Below are 13,479 nucleotides of genomic sequence, written 5' to 3'. Positions count from 1 at the left end.
AACAGTGAACTTAAAAAGACTTGAATCAACCCATCCTCTCGTGTTCAAGTCAACAATGGTATCTCTCAAATTTCACATGTACGCAGATAACTTCATGACAATAATAGCATTTGGCGGCGCCATCCAGTAAAATAGTATCATTAGAGAGATTGGAGTCAATTCGATAATTGAACTTGGTTGGGCATGTGGGTTTAAACAAAGGGCAAATCATACTACTTAATTATTTTGTAATTGTCACATGCCTTCTCAACTTTGAGAAGTACATAATGACTTCATAAGTATTGTTCTTGACTTTTTTAGGTTTAGTGATAAAAATACCAATTAATTATATCGTAATTGGCGTAGTACCCCTTAGGATTGAGAACTTTGTGATTGCGTTATAAGAGTACTTCAAGTTTTTTTGTAGATTTAGCTCAAATAAACCCCAGACATAACATTCCGCAATGTCATAATGTGCAAATTTAACTATATCATTATTGCCAAATATATGTCCTAGGTTTTGAGTTTTGATAAAGTTGAGTGACAATCAATTGATACTTGTCTAGCTATATTTACAACAGCACATTATATTTATAGTTTCTCATGCTTGATTTTAGCAAATTCATATGAATGACCTATGAAAGAGACTGGTCCTCAAACATGTGAACACTTTATTGGAACCCCACGACTTAAACTAATTATTATTATCCAGCATGCTTGAGAGCCAAAAAACGTGGCCTACAAAGAGATACTTTCACACCTAGCTATTATTAACTTGGGGAGCATCCTCTCACTAAATGATGCTTCCATGAACTCTCCCTTTAATATTCTCAAGTGCCATAAGAATACTTTGTACACATCAAGAACCTACATAATGGCGATAATTGTTCAATGGATTCAAGAAAACAAGGAAACTTCGCTCAAAGCAAATGGTAATTGATCAAAGTGACACTACTCCCTTTTCGCGAAAATGCCATCTATTTTTGTATCCATCAAAATGTTTGACGAACCAATGTTAGAAGGTTGTCTTCATGGAAAAAATCTCATTATCACAAATTACGAAGTTTGGATTTCACTTTCTCACCAATTGAATATACCCCCATGCTACAAATAATCAAGATCAGATGGTCTAATTATTGAATGCTTGAGGCAATTCTAAAACTAATTAAATGTCCTAATGTTACTTATTATCAACAATGTTTGTTAGCCTTGAAGATATTTACCTTAAATTGCATAGCATACAAGTTAGGATGTCCTTATTATGTAAATCATTAATCAAAAGGCCTTTGATGTTGCCCAATGATATTAATTGCAACAATTGTTTGCATATTAGACTTGAACATAAGTTTACAAAACTTGATATGTCTTCTCTGTAAAGACAACAAAACTTCCCACGTTTTGGATACAAAAAATCTTATCCTGGGAAATTTGTTAGCTACAGTTCCCTCCTTAGGTGCCGACATGCACACAATCACTTATCAGCCTTTAGTGCTTTACATGGAAGAATTAACGAAGCATTGCCTCTTCCGAAGTGTAAAGTTGCCATCGAGGAAGACCTTCTTTGGTCATGAATAGAGTGATGGCTCTTTTTTCACACCCAACAAATATTATTCATGAATTTCAAATTGTGAGGTGGCCCTCAAACTTTTTACTTTAATATGAGCTAATAGAATTTGTCAACATCTTGAATATCCCATTGTGTGGAAAGGGAGGCATTCTTGGGTACTCAAAAATATTAAAGGTAAGTTGTAGGATTTGATATTATCGGATTGGGTTGTGCACATATTCATGCGAGTGCTTGTTTTTCTTAATGTTGTTTGTTGGACCAAGAAAGCATAGGGAGAGCTTCATTTGATGACCTTGATTTACTTCGGTAAACAAAAGATTATCATAAGCCCTTTGTTTTTTGTAGCTTGAAATGTTTGGGAAGTCACACTTGCACAAACTAAATAGTTTCCACATCCAACCTCATTTAAGGGATGTGATGCCTTTTCAATATTTTATTTGACTTGTTTATTTCCTTAGTTATGAATTAGTTTCCATATCGAGTCTCATCTAAGGAACACAATGCCTTTGCAATATTTTATTTCCTTAGTTATGAAATAGTTTATTTCAATACTCTCTCTAAGGGAATCATGAAATCTCCATATCCTTTTCTTCAACATTTGTAACGTTGAGTAATTGTCTTTTCTTGCAACAAAGAATATGTTTGTGGCTTGGAACTAGCTTTGTGAGGAAGCCCATGCATATCGTGATTGATGGGGTGAGTTTCAATCTTATTTTCTTTTCATCAATTAGGTCTACAAGGAAATGATGCTTGAAAGAAATATGTTTGATGTTGTAGTTCATATTTGGATTACATGCAAGATTTATACACGATTGGTTGTCACAATTTAGTCCCGAGGTCGACACTTCAAATAGGTTTTGTTTCTTCAAGTATTGTACTTTTTTTCCAAAAATAAAACTCCTTCCATTAGTTACAAAGTTTTACAACTGAGAATGTTATATACAAATCCAAGTACGAACGCAATAGTTTCATCTTATGTGGAGGCCCACTAGCTCAAGAAAGGTAGAGGACGACCATTGTTGGATAAGGGCTAATCGTTGTCTTTCAGCTCCATTGATTCCGCCCGTGATGCCATAATATTGGCTCTTTAGCATGGCTACAACTTCACTCCATATCTATTTAACGCCTAACGCATGGTTTGATTAGAGAAGACCTGCCTACAACATTGTTTCCAAATAATCCAAAGTGTTATTGGGTTGACCAATTCCAACTCGACTTGAGATTTGGCATTGATGGGAGTTGAGTGGATATTGTCTGTGGTGGAAAACAATATCTCTTGTACCCTTATCGTCAAGTATTGTGATCCAAGTTTGGACTTACATTCACTTCTTATATATTATCATGTATGACACAATTGCTACTTATTTTGGAGAGTCTCATACCACCTTGCCTTGTGTTAAATATCCACCATACATTTCACCTCCTGTGCTATGAAAATGACGGAACCCCTTGGATACGTAAGACAATAAAGAGGGTGCTCAAGTTAAACATTGTAACAAGGTATAAAAATATATAAACCTTTATACCCTCTCATGTTTGAAAAGAACATCATTGTATTGATTCAAAGAACTTTTTGATCCCAAAGCTCAAGCCTGAGCCTCTCCCTATCTCTCTCTAATCACTTTCCTAATTTCAAGCCTAATCCTAATCATTGTATCTAACGAAGTTACTTGTGCAAACAAAAGGAAGCTAATTCATTCCATAAGAAACCTTATCAAATGTGGTAAAGTCTCTCTTGTGTTTAGTATTATCATTAATTGTGTGATATAGCAACTCAAGAGTTTGTCTAGTAGTTAGTTTTATGATAAGTCATTAGTCGTATGATAGTTGATGAACAAAATGGTAGATGATGATATGTTCGTGTGCATTGACATTGAGATGGTTCCGAAGAAGAACACCCAAGTAAGAAATAGTTCCAGTAATGACATTGAAATATGTTACATCTTTGGCATCATTGTTCTAAGGGAATAGAAGCACTACTCAAAACTCTCTATGAGCTTTTCATAAGCTTCCACGTCCATGTATAAGCTAAGGAGAAGAGGAAGAACCACTTACCCACTCAAGCAATCTTTTCTATTCTTTTGGTTATTTTTCTTTCTCTTGTTTTACTTAGTTTAATTAGCATAATCCCTTGTTAGCTATTTCATTTTTGCTTGGTAGTGTTTTCTATTTTTTCGTCTCCTTGATTGCTCAATATAAGCTTTTTTGCTTTATAATCATTATCAAAATGTGTGTCATTAAAGAGCATCAACTATACTTTTTCATAGAAGCTCTTTTAAGGTTGGGAAAAACCACCATAGTCACCCCCTAAACACTCCCATTGTGTATAAAAGTGAATTATTCCCATCATGGTGAGCAAATTTAAACTAATCCCATCATGGTGACTCCATGTGAAGTTTCCCATTCTTGTAAATGCTAAACTACTCCCACCACGGTGAGAAGTCTATTGCTTTTGTCATGGAGACCCCTCTCATAGTGGTGAGAAGCAAATCGTTCCCATCATGTGGAGTTATCTTATAAAGATATTAAATGAGCACTACACTACTCCCATTGTGCTAGGAACTCATTTGTTCCTAACGTGGTGAGCCACTGTGGTAGAGAAAAAATATATAGTAAAATACAATCTATGTATATGCGCACACACACATACAAATAAAAAGGATGATATTGTGTAGAACTTGACGATGATGTGACCTTGATGTTACCCTTCTTAGTACATTAGTGTGAATCTAAATAGATTTGGATTAGGCATTCTTTTTTTTCTTTTTTTATTTTTTCAACATAAACTACACCATAGTTTCCATTACCAATGCAATAAGCAAATACAAACCTATAATGGTACATTTTAGTGGCGGGTAAGATATCCCCCCTTATGTCAAAATTGAAACAAACCTCTACCTATGGAGGGAACAACCATCGCGGGGGTACATATTGCCATTCCATTTTGTCATTTCTCTCCACAAAAACTAGCAAATCCTTCCATTTGCCTTTAAAGGATTGTTGTTTCAGAAAAATCATATCTTCATTACCCGTGAAGGAGTCATATTGACCTTTTAGAGTTGAGATAAGCATCAACCAAATTTCCTTCACACAATGAACAGGATTTTGCTTTATTTGCTGAAACACATTTTGGCATCGACCTATCCAAATATTCCATAGAACCACTGATGATATCGTAGCCCATATTGTGGCATCCACATTCAACCGATTTGGGCTTGAATATGGTATGTCCTTAACTTGCCTTCCCCTAGTTTGAAGGGTAAACAATATCTTTTCCCTTTCATAATTATGTTTATCCACATTTACGTCCATCCAAAAGACATTTCCCCATGTAATCACATTACGTCCATATGCAACATCAATGAGACGCAACATATGTTTCCAAACAGAGCATGTAGCCATACAGTTCCATAAGGCATGTTGCATTGATTCCAAGTGAAGCCCACAAAAAGAGCAAGTTTTGGTTTCCTCTTCCCTATGCATCCATTCCAAGACTGGAAGTGCATAGTGTACACACAACCATCTAAATGTAATGATTTTGCGAGGAATCTATAAAGCCCACAACCATTTCCAAAATGCCAATACAGAATGCATAGGCAAACTATTATTTAACCATACCTTAGCTGCAACCGGCATAACTAGAGTCCTCCTTCGTTGGAATTCCCTACCTAATTTTACCGAGTAGTGAAAGAAAGAAACCATCTTACCATTAGCATCTCTCCACCACTATTCCGTTGGATCCCACTCTAACTACAATAAGGGTTTATTATCACAAACCCAAATATCCCATAATGGGTTTACTTTTTTAGGATGGGGATCAATAATACATACCTTCCCTAGTTTTGCAACCACCCTAATAGGTTTCCACTCCACTAAATTGAGAAGGTCATCTTCCATAGAGACCCATTGCAATTTTCCATATGAAACTATTATAAATGCCCGGAAGGATTCATTAGATGTATAAGCTCTTACTCCAATCAAGACATTAAAAGAAGAGAATGCCACGTACCACACATGGTTTGAATTAAAAGAAGAGGGTAAAATCCTATTACAAACATAACTTATCTCTTGGAACATTAAAGTACCACCTCTTATTGATTTCAAAACATGTTCCTTAACATCCCTAGAGGATTGGTTAAAGTTTAACCAAGTACCAACATTAGGCGCAAATGCCTCATCAACTGCTGCCCAATTTAATCTTGTCCTTCTTCCTAACATGTTACCATAATCATCCTTAATCAAGGGGTTCCAACAAATTGGTTGCCTTTTCCACTCGTCCTCCCATATAGGATGTTTATGCACAATATTAGGCAACAAACATTTCCAAGCTCTTAATAAAGACTTAAAAATTTTATCTAATGCAAAAATAGAAGTCAAAGGCATATCCTTGTGCACAAACCACCACCTCACATTTCGCTTCCAATGTCCACCTCTACATGGAACCAATGCCTTCATACGTTCATGAAGTAACAATTTCCATGGTTCATTCCTTGGCATCATACTTCTCACAACAAATTTCCCAAGTAATGCTCTACATTGAAACATTGGGTCTATCAACCCTAATCCTCCCTCATGAGGAGAAGATATTATTACCTTCCATGCAACTTTAGATCGTGTATTTGCATCAGATGCACCACATAAGAAATTGCGGACAAGCCTTTGATAGATTTGGATTAGGCATTTTGTTTAATGGATTGTCATAATATTGGAAGTTAAGGATTCATTCCAAGCATTCTTATGTTGCAGCATCTCCTTGATACTTTAAGGATTCTAGCATCTAGAAAAGTGCGTTTCAACATGCAAGTTGTAATCTATGTCGTAAGATGTAATAGACTGGGTAATTATAATTACTTGATAACCCAATGCATACAACCGATTGTTTTTTAGCTAATCTCAAAGAAGTTTTCTCCTTGTGATGAAGTCTTCAACATTCTCATCATCTTCCATTCTTTTAGAAGATAGCCAATGCTAGAGCATTTGGATTATGATTTCATTCTTAGTTTCATATTGATCTTGATGAATTTTCTACGGATTCCTCTCCTTCATAGTATGTTGAACAAATGTATGAATTGATTTCTCCTACAACCATTATAACATTGTGCCTTGTCCATGATTTGCAAACGCATAGTGGATATGGTTTCATTAGTGAAGTGCTTTGGATTTATGGTTGTCTATGGTTCTTTGTGTGGCCTTCACAAGATGTTCAACAATACATAAAAATCCAACATGGTGATTATTATCAAATTCCACCATGCATAGTTCAAACCATCTAGTTGTTCATCAAAGATTGTTGGTAGCTAGTCAATACACCTCACACAATCAGAATCCCCAATGTGTTTCTAGTTGTTGATATTGTGCGCTTTACCCACAAACTTGTATAAACTTTATTGTTCTTAAGTTATATTCTTCCCCAAAGCTTTGTAAAAAACCATGTATAGAATCTCAAAGCTCTAACACTATTTTATAATATTCTACGGAAATGCGAGAGTATTACACAAGTAGATGTTTGAGAATAACACAATGAAGTAAAGAGCAAAACAAAGATATATGATGTAAAATGCTTAAGCGTAACTACAAAAAAGGTTTAATACAACAATGTTGTGTCTTATGTGCTCCTAAGTGAGCAAATACAAATAAAACTCAAAGGATGTGGTTAATGGCTTAACCTTAGAGTGCCTTCTAAGGTTCTTGCTTATACAATAGTAGTGAGCCTAAATGGTTACCTCACCAATGCACCTCTTCCTATTGGACATATGTGTAGGATTGTTTTCAGTTGCTCACTCTCAATCATCCATTGATGAAGTTCCCCCTTTACCATCGTATTCACATGGATTCTAGTGTTTTTACTTTTTTATACTATGAGTTGCTTTCTAATAAATACACAAGTGTGTGTGTGTGTGTGTGTGTGTGTGTGTGCGCGCGCGCAAACTTTTTATGTGTGAATATCTGTGTATAGATGATGATATTAGGAGGGCCAAGAACAAGACTCATGGGACCAAAACCAACTTGCAATGCAAATTCCCTACTATTATAAGTTTGGTACAACAAAACGACCAAATCAACACATATACAAATGAAGTGCTCTTGGAATAGTGTGGTGGAAGCATTCTAATAAGGATGCTGACATGGATCCATTTTCAATATGGTGTCTTAAATGCTCATAAGTATAGCACTCCCCTAATAGAACTTGCAAATATAAGGATACCGACATAGAGCCCTATTGTGTAGCTTGACAAGAAGGAAATGTGATTTCAATTTTCCATTACCATCTAAGATATAGTCTAAAACATGAAATTTATAACCATTGTTATCCCTATCATTTTCAAGCTAACCTACATGTTTCATATGGATCTTGTCCTTACGTCTCACGTTGCATCGATATAGATCAACAACTAGACCATGTCGATATCCTCATTTATTAGCCCTTGATCACTAGATCTTATAGAATCATGCATATCCTTACATCCTTGGGAACATTTTCCTTCTGCTTCCCCCGTGACTATGTTAATGAGCATAATGGAAAGCCCGTCTAAAAGGATATGTTGTTATAGGATTTAGTATGCCTTACTATATGGAAAAAAGACTTCCACACAATCAAAACATTTGACAATTGAATGACCTAAGGGTTATGGACATAGTCATTTCATGGGAGTGATAATCACAGCCATAATTTCTTTCGGAAAAGTATGATGGAAAAGTAAAAGTGTTGATGCTTGCGTTGATTTTAGTGTATAAAAGGAATAGTGGCATTGTGAATTGGAATGCATAATATTTTATCATATTATTCATTGTGTGTTCAATGGACTACGAGGAAATGTAATAAGTGGTATTTATGTACAAACTTAACACTTTTTAATCACAAGGGACAATCGGCTCCAAGCACGAGACCATGAGTTGTAAAAGAAAGATGCAGATCTTACATGGAAAGAATACAAACATGACATTCAATGTTAAATGAGGAAAACCAAATCATATCAAAGCCAAAGAATTGAAATGTAAAAATTTTAACATATATTATAGATCCAAACAACTTGGTATGGTTATGTACAAAAAAATGATCACAATACCTTTTTATCAAGAGTATCGATTTTTACAATTGACGATGGAAAATATGAACCAACCCCACCCCCATTTGTCTCTCTCGACATCTATATCATTGTACGTGAGAACTAGTATACCTTATCCTCACTTGGGGATGGTTTGAGTTTTGCAACATGAAGAGTAATGCTAATATGAAATTGGTAAGTTTGGGTATGTGATTGATATCCAACATGAGTTGTCATTATACTATCATTATTTAAGTTTCAAATGGTAGCATAATAGTAGCTTTGCGCTTGGTAAGAGGTCGTTATCTTGCAAACACTCTAATTAATTTATTCGTAGTTATCATCACATGCAAGGTTTGGCATTCAAAGTTGTTAGAATAATGATTGGATTTAGGCACAAAAAATCAACGAACAATAAGTTCTGATATTAACAAATCTAAGATTTACTTGTTTTAGGTATGATTCATTCAAATTTGTATCACCTGTCATGTGCATCGACATGTGAGATGTTTTTGTCGTATATGGGATGGAGTCTACAATGTCGAAGAGTTATTGGGATGCATGTGCACATCATAGAAGAAAACTACTTTTTAAGAGTAAAATTTCAATGTGTGCTTGTGTGCGTCTTTTGTCTAGATATGAATTTGTGGTCCACTATGATAGCTACAAATGGAGGTCCACTCGTGTGAATGTGAGATCAAGAGAAAAAAGAGAGAAGAGAGAAGAATAAATTTAGGTGGTGTTGTAAGGAACAACACTATGTATAAAGAAAAAAGGCCAATGTCTACGTCTAAAGATTAATATAATATGTGCACGATAACTGAGATGGTGCACTAGGATTTTGTGCAAAATGTTTTTTGAGTGATGACTAGGTGTGCATGGTGGAATATCATATGTGTGAGGATTCGCATGGCACAAGTTTGGCACAAGCTCGATAATGCAAACAGAGTGTCTGGTCCTTGAGGGGCATGAGACTGTGTGGTCTACGAGTGACACAAATCAACCAAAGATTTGACATACACAAAAGGTGGAGTACGACCAGATGGGGGATCGAGTTCCGCAAGTTCTTATAAGAGGGCCTGGCAAGGATCAAAAGAAGAGTGGTGTCTTCTCGTCATATATACGAAGTAACAAAGGTAGGTGTGTAAACGTCGGCGTAGAAAATGATAATTGTGGGGTTCCCTTCTTGTGGTCTAGGAATGAAAGGTGTGTCACACATACACTTTCATATAATAGTGTGTGATTTCAACATTATTAACCTTCACTATGTTCATGTGTATATCATGTTGTTACCAACATTATTAACCTTCTCTATGTTCATGTGTATATTATTACGTATGTTGCACTACCAAAACAGAGTAAAGATTAGAGAAACAGAGCAATATTATTCTAAGTGTTTTTGACTCTTTAAGGATTTCTGTGTGTTTTCTTCTTTTTGCACATAACTTCTGATATGGCTACTGATTATCTATATCATTAGCAATATAATAAATAAATATGGATGAGTTTTTTTTTATTTGCAACATCATCAAGTCTCTCAGCTTAAAGCTCTCCATTTCTATTTTCTCCTTAAGCTTCAAAGCTTTTGATTGGATTCATTCACAATCATAAATAAGAATCAAGATTATGGATTATGATGATTGGATGAGATGATGGATGATGGATGAATGGATGAGATGATGGATGATGGATGATGGATGATGGATGATGGATGATGGATGATGGATGATGGATGATGGATGATGAATGATAGATGAGATGATGGATGATGGTGCATGATGAATGATAGATGAGATGATGGATGATGGTGCATGATGGATGAGGATGGAATATTGAATCATTCATGTAAGAATCTTGTAACATCTATTGTGAGAGCTTTGGGATGAGAATCTTGATGATGCTGCAAGGGAAGGACTTCCTTATATTAATATACATATTACATACATAATCACAAATACATATATATATATACACATAATCCATCAAATCCTCAATTCTATTAGAAACCATACACCACACACATACATGTATAATGTATATAACTCATCAAAGTCTTAAGTTATTGCTTGTGATCAATTCAAATTATCTTCGGATCTCTTTTCTTTTTTGAAGGTAACTAGTAATAACCCAAAGTTCCTTTCTTTTCATTTCTTTTTGGTACCCCATGCACCAACTGGTTCCAAACCTCTTGCTAACTTTACTAGATGTTACTGCAAAATGTTGTCGGATGTAATGTGGGTGCGAAACGTCATTCATTTCGCTTTCCCAGATGTCACCGCAACATGTTTGTTGAATTGCATTACCTTGTGAAATAATGTAGTACGGTTTGTCGATCATGACCTTTCTACTCAAATTTCGTCCGTAAGGTCCCTTCTTTTTTGTATTAGGCTTGTACAATCATGGCAAGCCCAGGTGTTACTAGATTCTTGTGTTGTGGAATGTAGGGATTGAAACAATGTGCTTTCTTATCTACACCCGACAACCTCACCAAGTAAGCTACAATTATACTCTCTCTCTCTCTCTCTCTCTCTCTCTCTCTCTCTTACTTCACGTATGTATATGAATTATATATTATATATATGTTTCCACTCATCTATGTATGTTTGTTTCAATGCATGCATGTATTTATGTTTTGTTGATTGGCCATATACGTCTTAGCTCTTCATCATAGGTTGGTTGTTATCGTTGCCCTTGTTAAGTTTAGGTTTGTGTGGACAATATGATGTCTGGCAAGGCAATGAATTAAGTGCATAATGGTCAAGCAATCAGTTTACAAGATGGCAACTTTACATTCTAGATATTTTAAATAAGGTATAGAGCAACATATATATCAATAACTCTTCTTTGTCAAAAAAAAAATTGAGGCGACTTCACATTCTAGATATTTTTAATAAGGTAGTGGAACATAGTTATCACCAACTCTTCTTTGAATGTTGTTTATCTCGACATAAATACAATGACATGGTGGCCATTTTGTTGTAATTAGGTCTATGGGCTATCACCTCATATAGATGTTCCCTACAAAATTGTGAATGTGTGGATTTTGTGCATTTGTATGCCCACTGGGTATATCCAAACTCACATGAATGTTAATATTATTTTTCGCTTTACATTGTGTGTGTGTGTGTGTGTGTGTGTGTGTTTCTATCAATTGTGTATGTGCCTTAGCTACCCTTATATTCTATTGAGATAATTATCTTTCTAACTTAATCTCAGCGTATAATTGGATCTAGAAGACCCCAAAGGGATTCTACAATCTTGACCAACTACTTACTCCATGAGCTTCCGACACAAGGTATATATTATTCTCTTTATCCATGTCTTTTCTTCTCTTTTTGTATTATCTCTACATATATTTCTATCAATACATTGGTATAAGTTTGTTGTAGTTTGTTGTCTTTGAACATATGTTTCCTACACGAGAAAACATGTCACGTGGTATTAATGTATGTTTTCTATTCACAGAACATGACACATGTAACAACATAAAATGGCAGGAGTCGAGCCATATTCTAAAATCGAACACCCTCTTTAGGAGAAGAAATAGTTGAACAAGGAGTATAGTATTGTTACATTAGAGTGTTAAACCAATGCAATTGACTCAAACTTTGTCATTTCACGAGAACATTGCGATGTATTTGTACTATAGTATTTATCATGGCAATTTTATCATGTGTCCTCTCATCTAATAATGGTTTGTCTTGTAACTCGTGTCAATGGGTCAGTCACCATAAAGTGGTGGAAAAGAATAGCTCAAAAGGACTCAGAGTGTACACTTAATTCCCAGTATGCATTGAGCTATCAAGTACCTATACCTAAATGACAAGAAAACCGCAAAGGCTACATGTGTACCATTCAAATGTGCGCGCTACAGCCTACTGGCCTGGGGGCCTGGGGGACATGGTAAAGTGAATACTTTGGTTCAAACAAATTGGCATCAATCATTTTGATGATTTTTGTATTTTTTTATTTCCACATACTCAATTAGCAAGTTAATTAAGTTTCATCAAACTTAATTTCTTTGTTTGTACTAATATGTGCAATGATTAAACACACATATGTAAGTCGTTTTGTTAGACTTTTTACCCAAGTAAACTATCTTTCTAAATCAATGATAGTATCATGAGTGGTTTTATCATTGTTTATGTTTTTTCTCTATTTTCACATATGCCTTTATAGTAGTGTTTCTTGTTCATATTGTTTCTAGTTCACAATTTTTGCTCCATGTTGATACAATTTTTGTCCTACTCAATGTATCATGGTAATTCCACCATAAACTGAAACAAGTTGGTTAACCGCTTTAAATGTCTTGGAATAGGTTGTGGAACACATGAACAATCCTACAAATATTATGCCATTCATTTGTACTATCTAGATCACTCATAGCTATTCTTATCCGCAATCAACATGGACTAGATTCATGCATGTACTTATATCCTCTACAATCGAATGTGGTAAACACAACCAATTTTACAAATGTTTTGTCATTAATTTAGATTGTTTGAATCTCTAACCTTTCTAGTTATTTGACTCTCAATAATAAGACACAAATTATTGATACTATGAAACTGAAGTATGATATGTACTATTACAAAAAGACCACAATATAGTGATGGTTTTCTTGCAAGATACTAGAGAACTTTATCATTGTCTGTACTGTGCAAGAATATCATGAAAATTAGATAAAATTAAATTGGAAACCCGATGGATATGGTCTAGAGATAGAACCTAACACTAATAGTATAGTTTGTGTTATATACTTTTGATAGATTGTTAGCCTTTGTGTTGCCATCATCATGAGTTTCGATATCTATTAAAATGCTCTACTCATAATTGTGAAAACATGAACGATATTCCGAATGTCTTGTTACTCGTTTAGGTTGTCTA

The 13,479-nt window shown here is 35.0% G+C and overlaps 1 protein-coding gene and 2 long non-coding RNA genes across 6 annotated transcripts; 1 reads left to right on the top strand and 2 right to left on the bottom strand.

Moving 5' to 3' along the window:
- Positions 1-4,309: 4,309 nt before the first annotated feature.
- On the bottom strand, positions 4,310-5,888 carry LOC147867671 (uncharacterized). Of its 3 annotated transcripts, XM_087339619.1 has the most exons (3): positions 5,378-5,888; positions 5,165-5,214; positions 4,310-4,793 (listed from the first exon to the last, which is right to left on the bottom strand). In XM_087339619.1, the coding sequence occupies exons 1-2, from the start codon at positions 5,762-5,764 to the stop codon at positions 5,185-5,187; spliced, it is 417 nt and encodes a 138-aa protein (XP_087195745.1). In that variant the 5' UTR covers positions 5,765-5,888; the 3' UTR covers positions 4,310-4,793; positions 5,165-5,184. The 3 variants fall into 3 exon arrangements, with proteins under 3 accessions (XP_087195745.1, XP_087195744.1, XP_087195746.1); XM_087339618.1 differs by having other exon boundaries at positions 4,310-5,214; XM_087339620.1 differs by lacking the exon at positions 5,165-5,214.
- A 3,476-nt stretch (positions 5,889-9,364) lies between these two features.
- On the top strand, positions 9,365-13,221 carry LOC147867669 (uncharacterized). Of its 2 annotated transcripts, none has more exons than XR_015529367.1 (2): positions 9,365-11,403; positions 11,829-13,221. It is a non-coding gene; the product is annotated as an uncharacterized LOC147867669 (long non-coding RNA). The 2 variants fall into 2 exon arrangements; XR_015529368.1 differs by having other exon boundaries at positions 11,826-13,221.
- On the bottom strand, positions 11,326-11,639 carry LOC147867670 (uncharacterized). Its single transcript, XR_015529369.1, has 2 exons — positions 11,513-11,639; positions 11,326-11,431 (listed from the first exon to the last, which is right to left on the bottom strand). It is a non-coding gene; the product is annotated as an uncharacterized LOC147867670 (long non-coding RNA).
- Positions 13,222-13,479: the final 258 nt, after the last annotated feature.

The sequence above is a fragment of the Azolla caroliniana genome, unplaced genomic scaffold (genome assembly GCF_043228905.1).
Source record: "Azolla caroliniana isolate FFs.n. ecotype wild unplaced genomic scaffold, voAzoCaro1.0.p SCAF_2, whole genome shotgun sequence".
Lineage (NCBI taxonomy): Eukaryota > Viridiplantae > Streptophyta > Polypodiopsida > Salviniales > Salviniaceae > Azolla > Azolla caroliniana.
The sequence above is the reverse complement of the archived record's forward strand: the minus strand, read 5'-3'. Positions and strand labels throughout refer to the sequence as shown.